This window comes from Mesoplodon densirostris, chromosome 1 (assembly GCF_025265405.1).
Source record: "Mesoplodon densirostris isolate mMesDen1 chromosome 1, mMesDen1 primary haplotype, whole genome shotgun sequence".
NCBI classification, from domain to species: domain Eukaryota; kingdom Metazoa; phylum Chordata; class Mammalia; order Artiodactyla; family Ziphiidae; genus Mesoplodon; species Mesoplodon densirostris.
In genome coordinates, this window is record NC_082661.1 from 153207841 (window position 1) to 153234796 (window position 26956).

A 26956-nucleotide genomic window follows, 5' to 3' on the forward strand; every position below is an offset into this window, starting at 1 on the left:
ATGGAGGAGGAGATGCAGCCGGCGGAAGAGGGGCCCAGCGTCCCCAAAATCTACAAGCAGCGCGGCCCCTACAGCGTCCTCAAGACATTCCCCAGCAAGAGACCGGCGCTGGCCAAGCGCTACGAGCGACCCACCCTGGTGGAGCTGCCGCACGTGCGGCCGCCCCCGCCGGCCTTCGCGCCGCAAGCCGCGGTCTCCATCAGCAGCAGCGAGCCGCCGCCGCCACCGCAGCAGTTCCAGGCGCAGAGCTCTTACCCACCCGGGCCCGGCCGGGCCGCCGCCGCCGCCTCGTCGTCGTCTCCGTCCTGCACTCCCGCCGCGTCCCAGGGCCACCTGAGGACCCCAGCGCCGCCGCCCGCGGCCCCCGCCGCGTCGTCGTCCTCATCTTTCGCCGCCGTCGTCAGGTACGGCTCGGGCCCGGCGGCAGCCGCCGCGGGCAGCAGCAGCGCGGGCGGCAACGGCGCCAGCCTGGAGCTCAGCGCAGGTACCAACTCTCGGGAGCAACTTTCCGTCCCGCCACGGGTTGGGGGAGGGGTGGGACCCGGGAAGGAGAAACCGGGGAACGAGGAGAGCCTCCCGCGCGCCCAGCCCAGCGGGGGGGTGGGTGGGAGGGGAGAGCGGGAGGCGCCCAGAGCCGGCTGAGGGAGCATCGGGACGTCCGAGCGCACCCCCGAGGCCTCTACGCGCCGGCAGCAACTTCTGGAGGGAGGTTCACCGCCGCCGCGTCCGGGGCTTCCGATGGAGCGCGCGCCTCTTAACAGGTGGCTCCGCCGCTCGCGTCCCGCTCGGCGCCTGGGGAGCGCGGCAGGGGCGATCGGCGGGGCGGGGGCGGCGCGCGGGCGGGGAGTGGGGGCGGGACACCGTGGGGTGACAGCGGCGGTGGCGCGGGGAGAAGCGGGCGCTACTCTGGCGGTTCTCGGGGACGCCCTCCCTTTCCCCTCCGCTGCTTCACTTTCTCCTTCTGCTTCTTCCCTTTATCTGCCTCTCTCCGTTTGTTCTTCCTTCCCTTCTCATTTGCCCTTTGGTCCTCTTCTTCTCGCTCACTCTGTCGCGGTCACGCGGCTGGCCCTAGGGCTGCTTTCCTGCTTTTTTCCGGGCGAGCGCGCGCTGTCTCTGCCTCTCCCTGCCCCCCTTCCCCCTGCCACCCCAGAGTCCCCGCCGGTGTGTGCAGGACGCGGGGCTCCTCTGCAGCAGCCACGCGGGTGGAACTGGCGCTCGCCCCGGCGGCCGCAACTTCAGGGACGGAGACCTCCCGCCCCTCCCCCCAGCCCCGAGAACCCCGGGCGCTCTGGGCCCCGCCGGGTGGGCGCTGCTGCACCGCGGGGTCCCGGGCCCCGCAGAAATGACTGCCTTTCGGGGAGCACCCACCCCAAGGTACGCGACTGCTGAGGAAAGCCGGCTCTCCAGCCCGGCGGCGGGGAGGGCGACGGGCTGGTGGAGAGGTCACAGCCTGGGGCCTGCGCCCAAGTGTGCTCTCTGCTACCCGAGGACGCGCAGCCCCGTGTATCCCGCCGCTCAGAACGAAAAGTTCCTGCTCAGGCCTTTACGGCACTTTGGAGCCCCCCAAATCCTGCATATCAGTGAATCCACGGCTTCCTTTTTTCCTAATGAAAATAGGAGCATTGTCTTGAAATGCGTTATAGATGCCTAAGCTCATGTTCTGTTGTTTGTCAATATTTTGACACAAGAAAGATTGGTTTTGAGAAAGAAAATCTAATTACAGGTTATAGTGAAGACTTGCTCTGTCACATCCCTCACTGGCTGGGAGATGTTGGCGAGGTTTTTATGTGGATATCCTTATTGTTTGTGAGGTGTGGTTTATTTCCTGTATTTTAATTCCGTTGTGCTTTATGTTCATTGTGAGGCTAGCCTAGTTTCACTTTCCTCGTTTTTCTTCTGTTTTCCCCCCTTCTTAGTGAGGTTTGTGTGCTTTCTGGGCTTGGGGTCTGGTTTTCTTATATACTACTTGTTGTTTACTCCTTGTTTATTTCCCGGCTCTGCTTTATCTTCCTTTATCTTTACATTGTTCAGAAGTTTGGGTCCTTTTTCCACATTCTATATTTTGCTTACTCCTTTGCACAGCCTCAGTGCCACCATGTTCATTGGGGTTTTCCCCCTCTTTATCTGCCCAGTTCAGTCTTTAATCTCATCCTGCTTTCTCCTTTCAGTCTTTGCTGACTGTCTTTCTTTCTGTCTTTTACTTTGATTAATACAGTATAAATCTGCCCCTTCTCATTTCCATTTTCATCCATAGTTTTAACCTTGCTTTTTCCCTACTATTTTTCCTGTATTTCTTTTTTCTGCACCAGTCACTTGCTATCCTTTCCATGGTGCCTTCTACTCTGGCAGTTTCCCCACTCTTTTATCCATAAGGAGTTTTTGTTGTTGTTTCCTTCTTACCTTGTTGTGAATGTCCTCTTTCAGTGTTTCTTCTAACATCCTGTTTAGTTTGTCTCTGTCCCCAGGTGCAAATCATATCACTGAATTTAAGGAGTGGAAAGGGGCTTTTTTTTTTTTTTTTTTTTTTTTTTTTTTTTTTGCTGTACGCGGGCCTCTCACTGCTGCGGCCTCTCCCGCTGCGGAGCACAGGCTCCGGACACACAGGCTCCGCGGCCATGGCTCGCGGGCCCAGCCGCTCCGCGGCATGTGGGACACTCCGGGATCGGGGCACGAACCCGCGTCCCCTGCATCGGCAGGCGGACTCCCAACCACTGCGCCACCAGGGAAGCCCGGAAAGGGGCTTTTTGATGTCCCTCCAACTCCCTATGTTTCTTATTTCCTTTTATTTTCAGTGCTGCTGCTGTTTTTGTTTTTTTTTTTTAAGAGAGGTCATAGAGAGGTAGGCTAGATAGCCCCAAGAACAGGATGCCATGTGCTTGTTGGAAAGATGGGAATTGAATGGTAGGTTTCTGCCATGCAGTGAGGAAAATGGTCAGGGGCAAAAAAAAAAGACCATAGTACTAGACATCATGAATTGTGGTCATACTATTAATCATTGGGGGACAAAGCCATCTCTTAACAGGCACAGTGATGTGAGTGGCCATCAGAGGGACAGTCACCTGAAGAGCTGATTGGCTCTTTGAGGAACTAGTGGTTCCACTTTGAACCAATAAGCATGTGTGTACAGTCATCCTAGCACACTGGGTGGGGTAGGGGTAGGGGTGGATTTGCTTGTTGCACCCTCACAACAGTGGTACTGCAGGGTCTCAGGCTACCTCATAAACTGAAAATAGTCAAAATGTCGATGAGATGAAATGAGTCAAGGATGGAAGAGAGATAACTGAGTGTCCAGAGAAAATGCAGTGAAAAGATGAAAGGGTTGAAGTGAACCTTATTTGCCATTAAGGACCATAAACCATTGAGAGGAGAAATACATGATTAAAATAGATTTTTCAACATTCTTATAAAATCTCCTGAAGAGTATAATTTTCCTTAAAAGCGGTAATATGCCATGGTTCTAAAAGCATATTTTTCCTCTGTGGGAGGCTTAGAGTTAAAACCCACGTAGATCTTGATATGCAGCCTAAATTTGGCATCAGGAAATGGGAAATTGCATCTTTAAGCAGAGTACAATCAAAAATGAATTACAATAAATCCTATATAATTGCATAGGTCATTCTCTTTAATGAGATTTTATTAACCTGACTGTCAAGCTTTTGAGTCAGGCAGATATTTTATCTTCTTCAACTGATAAAAGTGTCAGCTATAAACCACCATATAAATATTCATAAATCTACACATCTGTGGCAGCCTATCAGCATCATTCTTTTGGACATTAAAAGCATTCTAATTACTTTCTGTCTAGCAGAGCTGAAATGCTGCCTGTTATAGTATGTGCTTGGCAGGCATGATTGCTTTTGTTTGCCATCACAAATAGCAGCATCCTATTTTATATACCGATGGTCCAGAAAATATTCAGGGATTGACTGAGCAGGATGAATATTAGGAAGCACCATCTGGTTTTGATAGCACTGAGTATATTAACTCATCTGTTAATTTTTGACACATCATTGATTTATTTATTTAGAAAAATTGCATCCTGTTTTGCTGTGTTGATATTTGCCATTAGGAAAAAAATTGGATGGCATTTTTTTGAAAGACATACAGTAGTTCATTGATTTAAGACAGGGGTGATGCTTCCAAAGATGCTTTCATTTTCTAACTTCTATTTTCTATGCCACGAAGTCCTCTCATAAAAAGAAGTTATATTAATGTTTTAAGGAAATTATCTATTTTGAACTAGTTGCAAATCCTTTGATAGATGTAATATATGGATACATGGTAGTATAGGTCACAAAAAATTTTTTTCTGCTTCTGCATTTTTAATATTAATATATTTCACCCTTTGTGGGCTAAAATCAAAAGATTACCACTAATCTTGACTACTGTGATCTCCTTCATAGAAACAGAATACTCTTGGGGATCTGCTGTGATGGGCAAATTCCATTCAAGGCTTTACTTACAAAGAAGGATGTTAAAGTAGGGAGCCTGTGTTTCATTGCTGAGTTCCCATCCCTCTTCTTCACTTATCAGATTTAGGATGGATTAAACCACTTAAAATCTGAAGAAATTCTAGAAATGAATTTTTTAATTACAAAAATAACATGGGTTCGGATTCTGGAATCAGACTAGGCACAATTTGCAACATGATATTAGATCCCAACAGATTGCACAATAAAGCAAAATAAATTAGAGAGATGTGGTCATTTTAGAGTGCTTTGTGATTGTGATTTATTAACATTTTACGGTGTTTAATTTTAAAGAAGTTAGGAATAAACTAGGTCGTTTTAAAGCCTCTCTATAAACTGTTGACTTTGTACTTCCTTGCCATCACTTGACTGGAACATTCTGTGCCTAGCGGGGGAAGAGTTTAAAAATTTCAAAATACATGTTCACACTTTGCTCAGTTAAGAATCGTGGATCATTGGCCATTCAATCGTGTTCATATGAAAACAGAACTTTTCTCCATTTCTTAGCAATAATGGACATCACACAGTACTTGTGTTCTAATTATATTCTGTATGGAAAGCTGAAGCATTGCTGGCTGCAATATGTGTTAAGTGTAAAGATTTGCCATTTCCCACCAAGTATAATAGTAATATTTTTCATCATACTCTTCAGTGTATTGACATAAAATACTATTCAAATATAAGGTAGTGAAAAGAAGAGAATTCAGCTTTAGGGCTACAGTTGGCATTTTTACGTATATCAGTTCTGAGAACAAATTCAGAATGAAGCATTTGAAAAAACTGCAGGCAAGAACAGTTTTATGATTGTAACTATTCTCTGATATTCTGAGTGCACTTTAATACATTATCTTCATAATGTAGTATATTACATAATGATTTTTTTCTCAGCATGTTACGAGTTTATCCTTCAGTTAAGAAAACAAATCATGCTTGTCTCTACATCAGATTTTTTTTTCCCTTAAAATCTATACCCTAACGTGATTTATCAATATGATTAAAACAACTGAGCTCCTTAGGACATTGGACAAATACATTCGAGCAGTTCTTTCTAGGCAATTCTGTTTTAGCCTTTCCTTTCATATTTTGTTCCTTTCATCAAGGTTATGTTATAGGTGTATAGGCTGTAAATCAATTGGGACTATTCTGATTAAAATGCAAACAGTAAATACAACTTTAGATCTAGAATAGGATTATAGGATTAAATGAATGAAAACTGCTAGTGTGCTAGAATTGAGAATCCCCAATCAATATCATCCTTTGATTTTACTAATAAAAGAACAAAAAGCCAGGAGTAAAGAAATGAGAATGCAGCATCCTAAACCTCCCCACTTGTATGGTTCAACTGTTTATTTTCTTGTTTATTCGGTTTTGGTCATTGTAAGATATAATACCCAATTATTTGAAGTCTTTCTCTATTAAGTTTTGGTTCAAATCATGAGCTCAATTATTCCTTTCCACCTGGCTGGGGGCAGAGTCATCATCACTTCCAGTGTTCGGTGTGCGAAATATCCTTCCCATATCCACATCCCTTTTTCTCCAAGGCAGCAAGCCGACTTTATCTTGGCTGCTACTTCAGCCAAGTTTCCAGCCCATCAATCAGCTCTAGCCTAAAACTGTACCTGGCATCTTGTTCTTTCTTTAGTACTCAAAATAATCATGTAAAAAATAGGCCTGTGCCTAATACTTGTGGGATTCAGGGTAAGGGTACAAATGCTGTAAACTAAGATACTCTATTTATTTATAAGAGTCCCCACATGTATTCAGTAAATATTTCTTGAGATTCTGTGCTGGCCCTCAAACCCCTGTCCACTCATGGAATATACAGTCTATAAATCTCTCCTGAACTGAAAAGAACTGGCCTCTGTGTTCTGACTTGTCATTTTTCCTGAGAGATTTAGGAATGGGAGCATTTTATAGATTTGGGAGATATGAGAGGTGCTTCCTATATGCTCTGGGCTTTATGTATATTCTTATTAAATAAGTGAAATAGGAGACTTGTACCCCCTTCCCCTGATATCTTAGTTACTTCAGGAAGAATAGTAAGAAAAAACAAAGTAGAGGATGAAGTACCACCTGGAGGTTTCTGAAGGTTGGTTTCACTGGTCATCATCCTGGGTTTTCTAGAGAAATCAATTTCTTAATCACAGCTATTTAGTTTGTTGTCCCCATAGAAGCCCTCAAGCATCTCACCACTTTTCACTTTTCAAGGTTTTTTTTTTTCTCTCAGAAAAAAATACAGCTAGTCAACATTTCCAGAGACAGCAAGTGACTAGCTACATTTCTATCATAAACAACGGATATCGGCATCTAGAATCTACAATATTTTGTTTGTTTCCATTACTCCGCGTAGGGTGGGAGAGGAAATGAGAGGTACCCTGATAGCTCTATATAAGCCCTAAAAAAGTTATCTCTCTCTCTGTGGGTATTTATTGATATAAATAGCGCATTCTGGGTGGTGGTCCAGAAAGAAGACAATATTCTTGTGACGTTTACATTTAGGGTGAATTTTCAAGCCCCTTAGACTGACAACATTAAATCACATTTTCACGACATTGGATTTTTTCTTTCTTTCTTTTTGAAGTGAACTGATTGTTTTCTGTTTGCTTTTTGCTTTCCACTGATTGACAGTTAATGTGCTTTAGAATACATTTGTGGAAACTAACTGGCACTCTCGGCACATACCATTTAAAAGATTTGGTGGGAGAAGCCCTGAGAAGAGGCACTGTTGCTTTTCAGATGCTGCTGCTATAGATCAAGCTAAACACTGGCCTTGACAAGAAATCTAAGTTAGCAGATAAAGTAAAAGAATGGTGAACACAGATGTTGGATGACACAGTCTTGCTTCGGGGCTCCTCATCATTTGCCTTGTAGGCCCACTCTTTATTTTACCGTAGACGTTTAGTGAGCTCTTCAAAAAGACTTATCGTTCTTCTCCATTTTGCATCTGGGAGCAACGTACTCTCAGCAGGGATTGTATCAGCTGATTAATAGCAAGGGCATGAGGGCACTCCAGAAATAGACGTAATGATTGCTGTAAGCCCTCCTGTCAATGAGGAGTTGAGTCTGCAGGGCTGGCTCGATTCATTAGAGTGAGGATATTAATGAAGCCAAAGGTGTTAGTTCAGACCTGTGCAGGCCGGTTAATGCCACGGAGAGGGAGTCTCCATCCGGTGCCCCAGTCTCGCAGTCCAGCCATTTCCCAGAGTCAAGTTAGGGGTAGCTCATCAGGCACCCCACCAGTCACAGAGCAGCCGGAAGCTATGCATCCTATTAGAAGTGGATTCACCATGTCACCTGTGTGTGTAGCAGAGAGTAGAAGTCCATGTTTTTGACATTTTTTAATGTTAAACTCTAGATCGAGGACCTTACTTGTCCCTTGTCTTGGCTGTCAGTCTCTGATGTGTCTTCTCTTGTATTTCAGAGAGTCGTATGATCTTGGACGCCTTTGCTCAACAATGCAGCCGAGTCCTTAGCCTCTTAAATTGTGGAGGAAAGCTTCTGGACTCCAGCCATTCTCAGTCCATGATTTCTTGCGTAAAGCAGGAAGGCTCAAGTTACACTGAAAGACAGGAGCAGTGCCCTGTTGGCAAAGGGGTCCACAGTCAGACCTCAGACAATGTAGACATAGAGATGCAATATATGCAAAGGAAACAACAGACTTCTGCCTTCTTGAGGGTTTTCACTGACTCCCTACAAAATTACCTGCTCTCTGGGAGCTTTCCGACTGCAAACACCTCCTCAGTCAGTGAGTATGGCCACCTGGCGGATGTGGATCCTCTAGCAACGTCCCCCGTGCACACACTAGGTGGCTGGACCTCCCCGGCGACATCCGAATCCCACGGTCACCCATCCTCTTCTACACTGCCTGAGGAAGAAGAAGAGGAGGAAGAGGAGGGCTACTGTCCTCGATGCCAAGAGCTGGAGCAGGAGGTGGTTTCACTGCAACAAGAAAATGAAGAGCTCAGAAGAAAGTTAGAGAGCATCCCAGGTACCCTGCCCTGTTACTTGCAACCCACCTGTAACTCATTCCTTTCCAGTGTCCCATCTGCATGTATGTATTCATGCGTGCATGTATGTGTGGCTTTTTGTTGTTGTTTGGGCCGGCGATGTAGAAAAGTTAGAAAAACGGGCGTGCACAGTTTTAGCCTACCAGTGCCAAACAGAAATTTCAAGATGAGCCACTAGCCTTGTCCTGTGTTTAAGCCACAGTCTTCTGGGGTGTAGGCCTGAAAACTATGGTCCAATTAAAAGATGTCTCCACGGATACAAAAGTGATTCCTAGATGTAGTGCCATGAGATTGAAATAGGCCAGGTGCTGTGAGCTTGAATTTTCTGCAAAAAGTGACCCTGGTCCTTTAAAATGGCTTTTGTATTTTTAAAGACTTTGATATATGTGTTTTATTAGTCCATGATAGAAATTAAAATGAAATGATACCTACAGAGGCAGGGCTCAGAGAACAAATGGTCTCTTCTATTCCACTAATTTCTCCCGTCTTGTTAAGTTTCAACAGGCATGGTCTCTTTATAGCATGCAAACTCCCCCTTAAAGTTAATATGCAACTGTAAACTAAAAGGAATAGCTCAAAAACAGACCAGTTATTAAGCTTGTCACAAACTAGTTGTGCTCCTGGCTAAACACGAGGCATTTTACCGCCTCGCAGAGACACTAGATCTGCAGAGTAGTAAAGTCATCTTTATGGCAAGATCTTCTCTGGGTTGCAAAGCCATTTTTTTCCCTATTTGGAAAGCTCCTGATTTTGCCTATATCTTTGAGGTCATTCCTGCATGTCTGTGGCTTATAAAAGACATTAAGACCTTTATAATCATGCAGCCCCTTGATAAAAATTTTTGAGCATGTATCTACCAATGTACACATTCATTGGTTATTTACATACATATACTTACATACTAATATGTTCAAAATAAAGCATACATAACATATTTAAAAATTTTAAGGCTGATCCATAAATAGAAATAGAAATTATGTTCTTTTCCTAACTCAATGTCTTTGTACCACCCAATTTGGCAGCTGATGTAAAAAGAAGGAAGTGTTGAAGAAAGTTACCCATTTGCTTATTAGAATTGCCAAATCAGAAATTTATTTTCCTTCTGTCCTTTCATTTAAGAGAATTGCCCAAATAGAGCTGAGGTTTGGCTCAGAATGTTTTGGAATTAGATTGAGTGCAGTTGTGGGAGAGAAGCAGGAGGTGAAGTAAATCCATTCTCTGTTGTTACGTTTGAGCCCTGGGGTTAGATGCAGAGTCTTGGCATTTTCCCTGCCAGGCAGGATCTGACTGCAGCAGAGACTGGCAGGACCCAGAAGAATGCAGTGGAACCAGAGCACTACTGGTTTCTCCAAGTCAAAGAGATATGGGTGCAGCTAACACACTGGGATTTTACAACTTTCACAGTTTCATAAATCATGTTAACTATTGGTTTTACCCCCAAAAGGGTATGTTGCATCTTACTCCCCACTCCTCCTCTTTCATTAGGGGAGAACATAGTGTCCTGGAGATCAGCCAACTGCAGATCCTTACATCAGCCATTCAGAACTCTGGGGAAGAGTTTCAGAGTGCAAGGACAGGTGACACAAATGTCCAGAGTATTATTGCCTAATTCCTAACCGTAAATATTTGGTGAGCCGTCTGTCCTTGGTAAACTTACCAAGCGAATTTGGGGTTCACTCCACCTCTTGTTTCCTAAATCTGTACAGATGAAATGTCTGTGTCAGGGATAACTCATTGCTGGCCTGCCACTAATCATTGTCCTTCTCTGCTTCCCAGAAAGACGAAAATCCTGCAATTTCTTGAGTCCTCTTGATGGTCAGACATTGAATGACAGTTGTTGAAATTAAGCTAATGATCACCACTGTTACTGTAAACATTCCACCACTGTTACTGTAAAGAGTCCCCTCCATGAACTTGAACCAATTCTACGTGGAGAGTCATGATTGCTTTAAATAATTCATACTGAAATTCAACTATATAGAGGAAAATCAGTTTGTCAATTATGAATAGAAAAAAAATAGTGTGAAATGCAGGAAAGATTAGCTATTTGTGATTACTTAACTCATGGATTCATTACCTAGGAATACCTTAGTATTGGGTGTCAGGTTGAAAGTGCCCCTCGAGATGAAAAACTTGAATCAAAGAGAGACATAACTGCCCTCTTACCCTCCTCACCTCCCAACCTCCATCTTTGGCTAAACAACAAACCAGACTGTGGGTGATCACCCAAGAATCCACTTTGGCATTCTACAAGCTATGCCTTTGGTGTGGGCAGGGCCAGGGGGAATCTGTTACTTTTATCCATATGAAGAAAAGTACAGCAATAATACTCTAGTTTTGCACATAACAACAATATTTTGCAAGCAGTAACTTTCCTGTGAGATTTGGGATCGATTTTCCCTAAGCAGTATCCGTGCTTCCCAATGATCCCAGTAGGCCTCTGTTATCCTAGAGGCCGTACATTTCCATAGAAGGACCTGGGGCTTTCTTCCTGTAGAATCTGCCCGTATGTTGTACGATCACTCTTCTTACAGCCAAGCAGGATAGATGAGTACAAAGGGGAGAGGAGCGTGCAGCAGTTAGCAGAGGAAATAAGGTGAACAAGATGATGGGGGCACCTGCAGTGGGTCAATTCAGGGGCAGTGTTCCTCAGGCACTTTCCTCTCTCTCCAGAGTCAGGCTGTTGAACAACTCTGAGATTCCAGTTTCTTTCTTTTTCTTTTTTCCCCTGAAATAAAGCATTTATATCTGGGAGCAGTTCTTGAACTGAGAGTTCAAAAGAAATGAGCCTATTATATTAGTCTACAGAAAAAAATGCTTTCACTTGGGCAGCTGTAAAAGGGGGAAAAGAAAGGACAGCCCTCACCGAAAGGAGAGACTGGGGAGGGGTATTCTTTCTGGCACCACCCGAGAGGGCCCTTGTTTATTGTATTATTTGTGAAACATTCAACAAAGTCTTATTGATTATCAACTACATGCAAACAAGCCCCTTCTAGAAAATGCTGTCTAACTTACTTTCCAGAGTTACCTGCAGATATAGGCAATTAAATATTTTATCCCAGGAAATAGCATTAGCACATTTTCTTTTGCATTAGATTATCACACTAGAAAATAGAAAGTCTGTTTAAAAGTTTAAATTTTTTAAAAGAAAGTGAAAATAGGTTAAAAGAAAAAAAAGTCACAAAAGGAAGACATTTGGATCAGGAATACAAAGAACTGAGAGGTTATTAAAAGAAGAATGGTGGGGCTTCCCTGGTGGCACAGTGGTTGAGAGTCCGCCTGCCGATGCAGAGGACACGGGTTCGTGCCCCAGTCCAGGAAGATCCCACATGCCACGGAGGCCCGCGTACCGAAAAAAAAAAAAAGAATGGTGATGGGCAAACTTCTCTATGGAGAAGATGTCAGGTTAGAGTAGTCACATTTATTCAGAAAGCTTACAGTCAGCACTGGGTGAAGAGAACTCATAAGGGAGGGTGGATATAAAATACCATATTTCATCTAATTTAAGCCCCCATTGAATGTAAGACACACCAATACTTGATGTTCCACTAAGGAAGAAGAAAACACTGCAAATCGTAATTGCACATTATAATTATTCTTTGAACACCAAGTTCAGAGATTTAAAAATATGATAAAATGTGGATGTTAGGAATATAAAATACTGTATGGTAATTTTAAAAATCACTTCCACACTACTATATATAAAATAGATAATCAGCGAGGACCTACTGTGTAGCACAGGGAACTGTACTCAATATTTTGTAATAAGCTATAAGGGAAAAGAATCTGAAAAAAAAATATATATATATATATATAAACTGAATCACTGTGCTGTACACCTGAAACTAAGACAACATTGTAAATCAACTATACTTCAATAAAATTTTAAAAATAACTTCCAAAGTAAAATAATTATGACACATTAAAAATACCTTGAAGTTTTCTAAGTGCCAAATATAGAAAAGATATACTTATTGTTGATATTAGTAAAGAACTTTCTAAAAAGTACATTTATGGTCATCTCAATTTATCTTCATAACTCCAAACACAAATTAATATTCCCATTTTACAGACAAAGAGGTTGCAACCTGGACAGGTAAAGTCTGTGGCAGACCTCAGATTAGAATCGAAGCCTCTTGACTCCAGAGCTAGTTTATTACCCTCTTCCACCCACAAAATGTAGTCGATTCTCATTATTCGCAGTCGTTCTATTCTGTAAAGTCACTGTGAGCACTGAATCAGCAAGGCATTACTCTGAGGGGAAATACAGCCCTCGGTTCCCGAGAGCCTCTGGTTGCAACATTTTCATCAGCCAATCACAAAACCTCGTTTTAAGTATGTTTTTGTTTAACGAGCCCTTATTTAATATATAGTATTAGTTGGTTAACATTGAATTCACAGCCAGCAACGCTGTGACTCAAGCCTGAACAAAGCTTATCTAACACGCATTTTCCCCTTGAAGCACATCACACAGCCTTATGCTCAGGAACACTTAGACACCACTTCAACTCTCCGTTTGGGACTCCATTTTTTTATTTTTTTTTTTTTTGCGGTATGCGGGCCTCTCACTGCTGTGGCCTCTCCCGTTTCAGAGCACAGGCTCCAGACGCGCAGGCCCAGCGGCCATGGCTTAAGGGCCCAGCTGCTCCACGGCATGTGGGATCTTCCCAGACCGGGGCATGAACCCGTGTCCCCTGCATTGGCAGGTGGACTCTCAACCACTGCAGCACCAGGGAAGCCCTGGGGCTCCTTTTAAACAGTGAAATCACCAAGCAGAAAAAGCACAAAAATGCAAAAACCATGGCACTAAACAAGACATGAAAAGAACCCTTGTTATCGTATGAGGGCTGAAATGAGCAGGCCACGTGTTACCTTGTTCAACCTCAGCCGGGGGTGTGTGATTCCAGAAATTCAGATTTCTCAGTGACCACGAGAGCACCCCAAATACAGATTTGACCATTACAAATACATTTTAGCCAGTAGACAAATTCGCAGATCCAGAACCTGCAAGTAATGAGGATCAACTGTACTAACTCAGGAGGCTACAAACTAGAGAATTAACCTTAGATTACGTTCGAAGTGCTGATCCTAAGTAAGGATATTTTACGTAAGAAGATTTTAAAAAGATAAATCAGTGTCCGTTTTTGGATAACTAGTTTTGTAAGAACAAAAAGCCCTTGGAGTAAGTGCAGTGTCGTAGTGCTAGTGCTCACCCGTGCTCGTGCCGCCCTCCAGCCCACGTGCCCAGAAATGCCTGTGGGAGAAGGCTCAGGTCGACTTCTGGTCCCGAGAAACACATTGATCATACTTAATGTGCGCGTTCTAAGGAGAATGAATGTTCTGAGTAAAAAACTAGAGCAAGTGATAGGAACAGAGAGCAATAAAGGATTGAGTTCTTTCACGGGCTGGGCCCGTGAGCCATGGCCGCTGAGCCTGCGCGTCCAGAGCCTGTGCTCCGCAATGGGAGAGGCCACAACAGAGAGAGGCCCGCATACCGCAAAAAAAAAAAAAAGAAAATCTTGCAGCATAGGAAATAAACACACACATTTTTTAAAAAAATAAAAAATAAAAGCAATTATATAGCAAAGTAGATTAAATAATGCTTGAGGAACAAGAAGAGAAACTGATCAAGATGTTAGTGCAATGATCTGCCAGGAAAATTAGGTACTCGAGACCCAAGCACCCTTAATATGGGCAAAAACAGAATCAGAGCAGTTCTCCTTGGAAGGCCCTTACTTAAGTGTCTCTCAGACAGTACAGCTGCCAACTGTGCAGAGTCAATTCAGTAGCTAAATGTGAGCCTTGTCTTCGGTCTTCCTGGCCTTCAGCCTTGTGCCCACATACCACCCACAAGACCCACTTGCCTTCAGGAGAGCCTTACAGCCAGTAAAGTCACATGAAATTCCAATTTCTTCCAGCGCATGTGCATCAGCCGGCATCGCTCAGGGCTTAGCACTGCTGCCTAAACACTGGGGGTGTAGAGATGGGAGAGTCGTCCTCCAAACCCTTCCAGGGCTATACAGGCAACACTGAAGGTCATATATAGCAAAGGAAGGGGAGATAACAGTCATGTAGACATTCTTCAAACAACTTCTAAGTAGTTATAATCCATACCCACTGTAGAAATTTTTTTAAACTGGTTTTTACAAGGATGATAAAGGATAAAGGTAATAATAACTGCCCTAATTCTGTTACCAAAATATAATCATTTTTAATTATTAACACTTTGGTTTATTTATTTCCAATCTCTTCTCTGTGCACATAATTACTTTTATCATGGTTGAGGTCACACTGAATATTCAGTTTTGTAAGCGTTTTTGTGCTTCACTTAAACACTTTTTCCCTAAACATATGTAAAGTATGGATAAAGTATCAGAAGAAGTTTCATTCAAATCTTAGTCAGTGAGTATTTACAAATTTTACTAAAACTTCCTAACTAAATTCAGAGTAATACCTCTCACATGTCACTTGGAAAAGCAGTGACATATACACAGTTGCATTGCTGCTACCGAGATCCTTCTTTTCAGCAATGTGTAGGAGGGACTCACACACGAAGTTAAATGGAGTCCCAGAGGCCACACAGTTAATGAAAGGCCAGAACTCAACAGCAAACTTGTTTCCTGTCTCCGTTAGCTTCTCAAGTCTTCTGCTTTTTTCCTGTAATCGGTGCCCATTGCCAGAAGATTCATTCTCACTCACTGGCATCAGCAAAGTGGGTTAGACTGTTTGTTTGTGGAACTCTAGTAATGTGGGAAATTATTGTTTGTCACTCAGTTAACTTGCTCAAACTTTTTGGTGAACACTGCAAACCTTTGCAGAAATGGTGTGGTTTAGAAAGTGGATTTTCTAGCTCTCAGTGACTTAAAGTCTCTGCTCAGCCATACCCAGGGTGAAAGTGTCTGTCGGAACATAGAACTGTTGGCCAGTAAGTGCGCCCCTTAAAAGGAACTTGGGCAAGGTCTGGCAGAATTATAAATAAAACACAGGGTTTAGTTACATCAGGGTGGGCTCTAAAGTGGGTTAGTCTTTTAATAGGATGATGAAATTAGAGGTACTTGACAGGTTTTATTAAACTTTGGTTTAATAAAAGTCCTACTTGAAACTGATACACACGTGCCTTCTTTTTGTTGAAGGCACAATCTTGTGGTTGTCCCGAAAATGCTTCTTTAATTTGAAGAGTATATTCAAATGGGGCTTTCCTGGTGGCGCAGTGGTTGAGAGTCCACCTGCCCATGCAGGGGACACAGGTTCGTGCCCCGGTCCGGGAAGATCCCACATGCCGTGGAGCGGCTGGGCCCGTGAGCCATGGCCGCTGAGCCTGCGCGTCCGGAGCCTGTGCTCCACAGCGGGAGAGGCCACAGCAGTGAGAGGCCCGCGTACTGCAAAAAAATATATATATATGTGTATATATATATATATATATATATTCAAGTGACTATACAAGAGTGACCTATGACACAGGTCTGTAAGACACAAATCTATAAGGATGTTATTTAAGAAAAATTTTTTGGCAAGAAGAAAAATTTCCTAACCTACTTCTACTTCTTATCATTCAAATTCTTCAAAAGGATGTTGATGTAGTTTTTGATTTATGTTGCAATTTGATGTCACCTGAAAAACCCAGAGCTATTAGCAGGGGATAAAGATAATTTCAGTTTACTCTCTTAAAAAAAAAAGTGCTGAGAAAAACGAAGTGAAGAAAGCTCAGTGGTGATACTTTAAAATTAGGGTTTAGGTTAAATATTTATTATTTTCTTCAATGTGACAAAAACATCTTAAGAACACACACAGCCAAGACAGATGTCAAACTCTATGTTGAGTTAACATCTGTTCAGTTTTATTGTGATTATTCAGAGATTCTGTAAGACTGTGCCTCACAAAATATAGTGCAACAGTTAATGAAATACATAATAACCGAATCTGAATTGGACCAGATCAGGTGAGTTTCTGGAGAGGGGAGAAGTGAGACACTTACCGGAAAAACTACGTGGTCAGGTGTGTCTGTGTCAAGAAGCAGGTCTAAAGTGCATGGCTTACTACTTTGCTGAAGAACTAGGAATGAATGGCACTACAAATGAGCATTATATCATTGATCCAAAACCAGTGAAACATTAGTTTTCAGTACTTTAATTTAAAAAGTACCATCGGGTGCTAATGTTACAACTTGAGTCAAAGAAGACATGTCTCTTCTGTGAGTTGTTCAGTGTGATATCATTATTAACCCAAATTCATCTTAGAGTAGGTTTGACTTAAAAGTTTTCAGTGAGCTGTGCTGAGCCTAAAAATTCTCCCCGAACCGTAGCATCTGTTCTATATTTACAAACTGAAATAACTACAGATGTCAAATGAGAGAAGATTCTATTTCCTTTAGAAAATGAGTCTTTTTTTTAGAAGTTTGCATCAAAAATCTTTTTAAACCTTAAAGCTTTTTATTTTCCCGGCACAAAATAGCTAATGTGCAATTGTTGCAATTTCTTCTACCCAGTGCCCTGCCAGACGGTTTTAGACTACCTGAAGACGGTGCTTCAGCACTACAACCAGCTTGTGATCCCACAGCCAGCCGACCAGCCGGCCGAGGTAGGTCTCATTCCATTTGGAATTTCCTTAAGATGAAGCATCTTGGTAGTTTACCCATGTATATATATACCAGAACAGATTGGCTAGCAAAATACATGTTTGACTCTGAGGTTTATGGGTGAGTATATATCCTGTGGAGAAAGATCCTGCATCATGAAGATTTAACTCTGTACTCTGAGGGGGAGAAAAAGAAATAGTTTAAATCCTGTGGGCAAGTCTCCCCCCATTCTTTTGGCACAGAGAACCCACCTGTCGTTCCCTCAGGCAGAGCCAGTGTTTGTTCCAAGTCTTCCCACCCTGAAAATCAGCCCTCCTTCGATTCTCCCTCCATCCCTCAATGATTATCTTTTCTTTCTCCTTCCATCACCCGAAGCATCCTATCGGCACCTTCATCCTACACCACAACACATCCCGCTCCTTGCAGGTCGGGCCCAGGTCTCGTCCCCATTGGCATCCCCAGTGCATGTCATCGAAGGCATTTGCTGAATGGAGACCTCATTCTTCTCCGTGATTAAACACTTGAAAGACTGGTGTATATTCATTGCTCCACTCTCAGTTCTCCTTTGCCCTCCCCTGCCTCCGTAAGCCAGCTCCACCTCCATGACGCAGCAAATGGTCTGCAAGAGCCCCCCAGCCTGCTACTCTCCCAGTTGTCCAGTCCAGGGGCCCATTTTCCAGCCCCCGTCATCCACAGGGCCTCACCCCTCCTCCAGCTGCTCCCTTTCTCTGGGGCTTTGTGTCAGGACTCTCTTGTGGTTCCCCGTCCCTTTCTTATTAAGCTTTAAGGAGTTTTCCAATCACTGTTCTCTGGACTTTGATCTTTCATCTCTCCACTGCCTTTCTCTGCTCAGTTACACTCTCTGAACATCAACCATGTGTGGATTGACGAGTCCCAAACCTAGATCTAGACCCCAGTCCCCAGGACTCAACTCCAGACCATTGTGTCCTACTGCCTGACCAGTGGAACTCACGATGCCTCCTCTGAATACCCATCGTTACTCCTGTGTCCTCTTCAATAAAAGCAGCACCAGCCCTGGGCAGAAACTTTCAAGGCATCACAGACTCTTCCTCTTCCTCATTCCTCACAGTCACATTGAACAGTCTCTTCTCTCTAGTTCATTCGCAGTCACATGTCACCTGGGCTGTTGCAGTAGATTCTTTCTTCTCCGTGCTCCACACTGGAAAGTTGTTTTTCTAAAATACAGATCCAAGGGCTTCCCTGGTGGCGCAGTGGTTGAGAGTCCGCCTGCCGATTCAGGGGACACGGGTTCGTGCCCCGGTCCGGGAAGATCCCACATGCCGTGCAGCGGCTGGGCCTGTGAGCCATGGCCGCTGAGCCTGTGCGTCCGGAGCCTGTGCTCCGCAGCCGGAGAGGCCACGGCAGTGAGAGGCCCGCGTACCGCAGAAAGAAAGAAAGGAAGGGAGGGAGGGAGGGAGGGAGGAAGGAAAAGAAAGAAAGAAAAATACAGATCCAAAATAAATGTCACATGCTTAAAATCCTTAGCTCCCTAAAATAGGGTCCACATTTTTATTTATTTTTTTTTAACCGACCCCTCTTTTAAACCCAAAGTCTTTCCAATCAGTTCCTTTTCTTTTTTTAAATTTATTTATTTTATTTGGTTGTGCCGGGTCTTAGCTGCGGCAGGTAGGCTTCTTAGTTGTACCTTGTGGGCTCCTTAGTTGCAGCATGCATGTGGGATCTAGTTCCCTGACCAGGGATCGAACCCAGGCCCCCTGCATTGGGAGCTTGGAGTCCTACCCACTGCGCCACCAGGGAAGTCCCGGGTCCACATTTTTTAACTTGACATTTCTATTATACAAAAAGCACATCTGAAAAGCCCACTTCTTCCAGAAGCTCTTCCTGATTGCCACACCCCTCTGTGCTCAGAGAGCACATTGTTCATGAGACTAAATCAGAATTTACTTAAAAGTTAATATACACCTCCGTCTTCCATCTGGATATGACTCTATGAAGACATTAAATAAGTGCTGTTGAAATTGGTTTGCTCAAAGTGACTTGACAATAGGTCAGAGTTGGTATAGGTCACCAATACCCTTTTGGTGGCTAATATGAAGAGAATTCTATAAAAATATAAAAATAAGGGAAAAATCTACATTTCCTCCAGATAGGACTATTTAAACCTTTATTACCCATCATCATCGTTATTACTATATTATTTTTATTGTCATTTCAGGCAAATGAGCATCTTCTCAGTAGCATTATTTAATCACATTTGATTTCTGTTAGCTGTGCTGAAACAGCATGGGTAACCTCATCCACAACACAGAGCAGTCTGAGTTGTTTGGGGCTATAAATGACTTTCTCTCTTACTCCTTCCTTCCCTCCCTCTCCCTCCCTCCCTCCCTTCCCTCCTTCCTTCCTTCCTTCCTCTCTCCCTCCTTCCCTTTCTTTCTTTCTTTCTTTCTTGAAAATGACCTCCAAATGGTATTTCTACATTTTGGAAGAGCTGTTGAGCTCTTCTGTAGGAGTGGATGCTTTCAAGCTTGGAGAGGGCACCTTCCCTGGATTGCCAGCTCTCTCATCTCAAGTACCTCCCATCTTGAAGTAGCCTCAGCTCTTGTTTTAGGGGCAACTCTGAATATGGGGACAGGGTTCCCAGCTGTGCCTTCTGACTTGTGAGACTTTGGGAGAGGATTTAACCTTCTTGGCCAAACAGCCACGGGCATCCTGGCTTGCCAGATGAGCTCACACACCCAAGGGAAAGCTGTTTTTAAAACATACAGTGTTAGGTAAATAAAAGGTTTGAAAACTAGCTGCACAGTCTCCTTTTGTAAGGCTGACAAGCGTACTTACAGAGACAATGACCAAGAGGATGATTTCAAATTAACGATGGTGGAAGGCCTCTGTCCTCAGTAGCCCTTTTTAATGGCCTCTTGTCTTCGGTGCTCTCCTTAAAGTTCTTTAACTTTGCCAATTTATACACAGTAGAAGCTCTTCAATGTCCCAGTACCACAGAAGTTTAAAGAAAAGTAAGAGGGCTTCCCTGGTGGCGCAGTGGTAGAGAGTCTGCCTGCCGATGCAGGGGACACAGGTTCGTGCCCCGGTCTGGGAAGATCCCACATGCCGTGGAGCGGCTGGGCCCATGAGCCATGGCCGCTGAGCCTGCGCGTCCGGAGCCTGTGCTCCGCAATGGGAGAGGCCACAACAGTGAGAGGCCCGCGTACCGCAAAAAAAAAAAAAAAGAAAAGTAAACTCTTCATTGTAGCCACCGGTATTGAGTGTCTGCTCCGTGCCAGCAGCGGTAGTATTTACTGCATCAGTCACCCACCGGATGGATGTTCATTGCACCTAGTATATGTCAGGCACTGTTCTTCCTTGCTGTCTGCCTCCTCCTCCCCCCAGCCATAACCTTCTGTTCCTTGTCTTTGTGGAAGACACCCCCGTTGCACCTGGGAATCATCTTCACTCCTCAGTCCCCCGTACCCTGGCTCAGTGGATTGGTTGCCTGACCACCTTGGGTTTACATCTCTCATCCTCACTTCTCCATCGGCACAGCCCGTCACTCCAGTCGTCCGTCCATCTCTCCCCTCCTGCCGTGAAACAGCAGCCTGGGCTGAAGGACCCTTCGGAACCTCTGGGCTCCCGCCCATCTTCTGATCATATATAGTACACAGAGCCAAGGGTCGGTTTATGCTCCCGAGTACTCGTATTTTAAACCCATGATAATTTAGTTCTCCCCATGTTATAGATGGGGAAACTTTGGTCCAACAAGTTAAAGTAATTTGCTCAAGAAACAACAAATAAAACCCAGAACAAAGATTTAGTTCAAACCCAGGCTGACTCTAAATTCAAACCACAAACCACCTCCCTCAGCTGCTTCCCTTAAAAAGGACACAGAGTCACACTCAAGCTATTTCAAGGGAGTATGAATGCTGCGGTGATGAGTTTCCATGGGTATAATTCAGTCACAGTTTCATAACCATACCTGCCGCCTCTTTCTTTCCTATTGGCTCCTATACCATTTGCCCTTCTCAGAGCTTAACTGAACAGAGCACTATTTAAAATTAAAAGCTATCAGTTCCAAATAGTGCCAAATTTATAACCTGTAGTAAATTTGCAGAGTTGTAAAACTGAGTGAGTTTCCCTTCTTTATTTTGTACACCTTAATTACTGGGGAAGAAGTACATTAAAACTGAGATCATGGGTTAATTAATTTGTCCTGGACTGTAGAATTTTATGGACAACCAGAACTAAAATAATGGTTGTGTAGGTGCAATTGACTAAACATGGCTTATAAATGTTACAGAAATTCCTGTAATTAGTCCCACTGCAACTATTTAGCCTGGGAATTTTATAGCAGACATAAATTATGAAGGTGAAAAGTAAGAAAAATCTTGAGTTGACATAGTGGCATTTGCAGAAGCTATAATTTGAGGAAACTTGTTTTGCATTATTATTAGTGATTATTTTTTTCTGTTTCCACGATTCCCCCTCTTTAAAATTCACTTTTTAATGTTTCCACTGAAATACAATGGCTATCATATTAGGTGCATGAAACACAAAAAAATACCTTATGAAAGTAGCCCACCAGCATCATTTCTAAAAGTACTTAACCGCCAACCAAAGGATGAAGAGACCTGTTTGATCACACTCTTCAAAGTCATTTTTTGCATAGTTTAATAGACTGAAAAGGAAAGTTACAGGTTATATTTAAATAGTGTTCCCTGTCATTGGATCTTGACACATTTTAACCTACCTGTTAAAATGCAAGTTATAAATAGCTCCTCTTTCAAAGGTGTTCATTATACCTCATTGGCTCTTGTTATAGAAAATGCAAATGTAATTTGAAAAGTGCCCCGTTCTGAGTGTGAGCAATTACTTGTGCTCTTCAGTACCTGGTTCATTGTCAGTATAGCCACTTGGTTAAAAAGCATGTTTGCCTTTGAAATGGAGATCGCCTGTGCTGCTGGCTGGCTCGCCAGCTAAGTAGGTAATGAGAAAATATTTCGCTTTTCCAGGGAAGCAAGCAGCTGTTGAACAACTATCCTGTCTACATAACGAGCAAACAGTGGGACGAGGCTGTAAATTCTTCAAAGAAAGACGGGAGGCGGCTCCTTCGATACCTCATCAGATTTGTTTTCACAACCGATGAGCTTAAGTACTCATGCGGCCTTGGGAAAAGGAAAAGGTCAGTGCAGTCAGGAGAGACAGGTCCTGAAAGACGCCCTCTGGATCCAGTTAAAGTAACATGCCTCCGAGGTACTGCATCCTTCCACTCAGTGTCCATCTGTGATCTCATTTCACCGCATTGGCTGTGGCTCCCCCGTGCAAGTGTTCAGCCTTTACTGTATTTTGGTTTTTTTCCGCTGAGACGTTATAGGCTTCATGTGGCCCATCTCCTTGGTATCAAGAAGTTCTTTAAAAATTCTCCATTTGCTTTAGCACTTAATGGCACATAAGCACTGCATAGCACCTCATGTTTCACGCTTTAAGTTCAGATTTTCTTTGCTGCCCGGGAAGGCAACCTCCAGCAAAACTGGAGCACTGGGGAAAGCACAGAGGAAAAGAAGCCGAGGAACCTCAAAAATTATCCCAATTTCATTTGCAGCCTATGACGCCCTCCCCCAATCTAGCTACCTTCTCAAGAATACTTGCCCCAACTCCTTAAATTTATTTAGAATTAATTTTCCTTAGGCCTAAAGTATTTCTCGCCCACTCAGATTTTATTCTGTTCAGTTTTTTTAAAGTTTCTGTATTAAAAAATACTACTCAGATAATACCATTTCTGCAGCATTAACAGCTGATTACTTTGTAGCTGATCCACACTATGGATAGGCCAGGCAGAGGGTAAGGAGGTGTATACGGTTGATTCAGTGGGTGCAAATAAATAAACACAGACAAGTGGAAACATTATAGTGCCAACAAAAGCGCATTCACACCTGAAAAATCCATATCAAATAGCTCAAATATTAACCTATACAGTTCAAGAGTGATTTTATTGGTTGGAAAGACAATAATGATTTACTCTGGACAGGGATCGGAATATTTCCTGGTGAAGAAATCACAGTGAAAAACCTTATCACTGATAAGGCCTTAGTCATCAGAAGGGACACTCACTCCTACACCCCTCTGGGCCTGCCCACAGTGACTGTCCGCATGCCTAAGGTGCCTGTGTAGTATTTGTTAGTAGTGGAGATCCCCAGACCCACCCTGAACTTCTGATTCAGGGGGTCTGGCGTGAAGACAGAGGAGGCACACATTTACTGTACCTCACGACCACCCCAGGTGATTGATGCTGGTGGCCTAGACTTGAGAAAACCACCTAGAATGAAAACACCAGCATCAACTCAGCACAGGTGTGCTGGAGCACCCCCTGTTGGCCAGTCTGAAGATTCTACTTACTCAGAGTGACTGGGTGATGGAAATTTCCAGGGGCTGTCTTAGCAAACTAGCCATAGTTTCCTTTATTCCCCAGCATCATCAGGGCAGACGGAGGCAGCAGAGGCAGTGGTGAGCTCGGGTGTCCTGAGAGCCTGCTCCGCGAGCACTCGGGAAGTTGCCCTGAGGCTTACAAGGGGATCAGGATAAGGGGCCCCACTAAGGTATCCCTTTCCAGAAGTCCTTGTTAAACAATTGATATTTTAACAAGCAAGTCAGTGAAACTGAGGGATTAATATACGTCTCAAAGCACTAGTGTCAGTGCTGCGGGACCCACTGTGACACCGATGCAGCCCAGGCTGCCTGACCAGAATGTGCACTCCCCAGCAGGGAGAGCTGGGCAGGACCCACAGGCTTCCACCCGCCCATGGGTGGAGAATGCATAGGCAAGAACTGCTGATGGTGTCCGGGGCAGCTGGTTAGAGCATTTATGTCTGTCCCAAAGGCTGAAATCCTGGGGCCTTCCTGTGACCTAAATGGGATTCCCTTCCTGCAGGTTTATGCTTGCTGACTCCCAGGGTGGACATCCTTGTGGTCAGCGAGATTAGAATGGCCAAGGAAGCCTCAGACAGCTGGACACTTGAGGGATGGAAAGCATTTGGGGAATGAAATCAAATTCTAGGCTGGCCTGTCCCCAGGGTGGCTTGACCCCAGAAGGAAGGGGGGTCAATGATGTGAGGATGCTTCCTATCCGTGTAACGCAATGAGCTCTACTTTTAGCCTGTAGTAGTCTGGCACAACGTTAGGGGAAGTCCTGTTGCAGCAGCGGGCGCTGAGGAGGGGGAGGAGGTGGGAGGTGTCACAGAGCAGCACGTTCTTAGAGGGGCAGGGCTGCAGCAGCATCAGCAGTTAGCCTTGACTTCCTCTCCTGCATACTTGGAGTCTTTCATTTCTTTGTGTTCATATGAGAGTGGGGAATCTGGATAGAGATAAACTACTTAAACAGTCATTGAATACTTACTGAACACATGAGGTAGGGAACTTGAGGAAGACAGAGAGGAATAGAAAACAGAATGCCTGAATTCTGGAGTTGATAGCTTGGCTGGAGATGATTTGAGGACATAATGAATAGATGTGAATACAAGGAAAATAATAGGGAGAGAACTAGATATTTGAGCACTAGTGGTCCCAGAATACCTGCTTTCTCTCTGCTCAGCATTATAATGACCATGACCTAGGTTTGAAAAGCATCCTTCTGTGTTTCCTAGGCCTGTACCCCAGCATAAGCCATCTGGTTCCTGACAGTTTTCCAGGGCGAGGAACTGAATAAACACAGTTGTGTCCCCAGGGAGGGCCACTAGGGCTGGGACTTAGGTGGGGGTGAATGAGTCTCTCACCTCAGGCATGGAGTTGAAGGGGATGCTCCTGCGTCTCTGCTAAGATGGGCATAGTTCAGTTCATGGGATTTTTCTGGTCCAGGTACTTAAAAGCATCAGCTTCCATGGGCAAATAGGGTCGGGATTTCACAAATAAATTTCAGACAAATCCAGTCCTACAACCAGAACCACTGTCTTGTAGAGGAAGCAGTGCTGGCGAAGAAATGGTGTGTAAATGGCAGTCACCTTGAACTTTCAGTCAGCTGTGAAAAAAAACACAGTTTGACTTAGAACTTTTTCCAGAATGCTCATTTCAGTAGAACTTTTTCCAGAATGCTCATTTCAGTTTACAGATGTCCATATTACAATAGCTGTGTAGGAACTATACATGTCCCCTGACTCCCTGAGAAAATAGAGGAAGGGTTAATATGAGCTCAACCCAAGGGAGTTTGTTTCATTGGAGTCTGAGCTACTTGTTATATATTCTTTCTTCCAGGCACGCTAATTGCTTTCTGGTGATATTAAATATTTAGAGGAAAAGTCATCTAAAAAATATTTGTCAGTACACTTATAGATATCACAATTAGAGAAATAAAGTATAGCCTATAGTAACATTTTAAGAATGTGAAAACCTCTTCTGAACCAAAACTTAGGCAGTTTCTTACTCATTGAGATTTTATTTTTTTGCACTTAATCTACAAATCAGTAGCTGGTTAAAGAATACCATCTAATGATATTTGCTATGCTTCTGGAGATAGTTAACACTCTAAAAGTGTGAGCATGTTAACAACAGGGTTTTGAAATGTACTCTTAACTTTTCTTACCAAGCATGGTGCATACCACGCCTTGCAAATCAAATTTACCTTTCATAGCAATCGTGCCTTAGAGGGATCACTCTCACTTATGTAATTTTTACTTTTGCACCTGAGTAGAAAATGTGTATGGCGTAAGTTGGGTCTAATAAGTGACATCATCATGGCATTACATTGGATGTCCCATAAAGCCTTCCTTATAGAGCTTTTGTTAAAGTTTAAGCAGCCTTCCTGTCATTCGCTGCAAAAACCAGCTGTTTTTCTCTCTCTTTTTTTTTTTTTTTTTACTGTTGTGTGTATTCCCACAGAATTCATTAGGATGCACTGTACCTCCAACCCCGACTGGTGGATGCCCTCGGAGGAGCAGATAAACAAAGTGTTCAGTGACGCTGTGGGTCACGCTCGGCAGGGGCGGGCAGTGGGGACTTTCCTGCACAACGGAGGCTCATTTTATGAAGGGATCGATCACCAGGCTTCCCAGGATGAAGTCTTCAGTAAAAATTCCCAGGATGGGTCTGGTGATTAGTGGACAAAACCTTTCCACACTAGCAGCCGGTCCTCTCAAGAGTTCCAGTTGTGAATGTTCTGTTACCATCACTTTAGAATCCAAAGCATGTCACTCTGTCACATCCTAACAGACTTAAGGTTTACACATCCTAAACCTTAACTCTTGACCTACTGCCACAGTTCCTAGTACAAACCCATTTTAGGGTGGTTTGGGAAGTCTATGGAGCCTACAGAGATTTTCAGAATATTTCAGAATATTACATTATACAAAGAAAGTTGATTTTAAATGATGACTAGTTAGACGGTGAGGGTGAAAAAAGAGAGGTGAGCTCCTGGTCACCTGTCTGGAATCTTCAAGTAAGCTCTGTTTCCTGAGCAGAGCTGGTCCCCACACAGATTGGGTTAGTGTTCCTGCCCATGGGAGAAGGTAGAGACATGGCGTTATCCTAAGGGACAAGGAACAAGCATTCTCTTAATTTAATTCAAATAAGTTGTCTTTATGTTTTCCAAAGACTTGAATTTATACTTCTCAGCAAAGACATAGGATAGGTGACATTGCATGCTGTGTCTGCATTGACAGAGCCTGTTATTAAAAAGAAACCAGAGGTCAGAAGCCACCTGTAGACAATGATTAATTGGAAGTCAGCTGTTACTTTTACCACACAAAAAAATTTCTACTGTGTTGATCAGGAAGGCACTATGTGATCTCTGAAGTTAACAAACAGTAATAGTTTCCACTGTATCAGTCAAGAAACATCCAAAGATTCAAAACCATTTTCAGATGCTCGATTTTGTAAGTTCACAGATCCACAGTTTCCATAGCCTTAAATCGGGCTTTGTTGACACAGTGCCAAAGTGATGGGTTGAA

At 43.7% G+C, this 26956-nt stretch overlaps 1 protein-coding gene across 1 annotated transcript; it reads left to right on the forward strand.

Moving 5' to 3' along the window:
• Nucleotides 1–26107, forward strand: BEND4 (BEN domain containing 4). The gene is made up of 5 exons (XM_060091408.1): nt 1–484; nt 7891–8457; nt 16962–17053; nt 22034–22274; nt 25890–26107. The coding sequence occupies exons 1-5, from the start codon at nt 1–3 to the stop codon at nt 26105–26107; spliced, it is 1602 nt and encodes a 533-aa protein (XP_059947391.1).
• The last annotated feature ends 849 nt before the right edge of the window (nt 26108–26956 follow it).

Coding starts and splice junctions, on each gene's coding strand:
- BEND4 (XM_060091408.1), top strand. CDS start 1: ATGGAGGAGGAGATGCAGCCGGCGGAAGAGGGGCCCAGCGTCCCCAAA. Junction 8,458..16,961: donor AAAGTTAGAGAGCATCCCAG/GTACCCTGCCCT, acceptor TCTTCTACCCAG/TGCCCTGCCAGACGGTTTTA. Junction 22,275..25,889: donor TAAAGTAACATGCCTCCGAG/GTACTGCATCCT, acceptor GTATTCCCACAG/AATTCATTAGGATGCACTGT.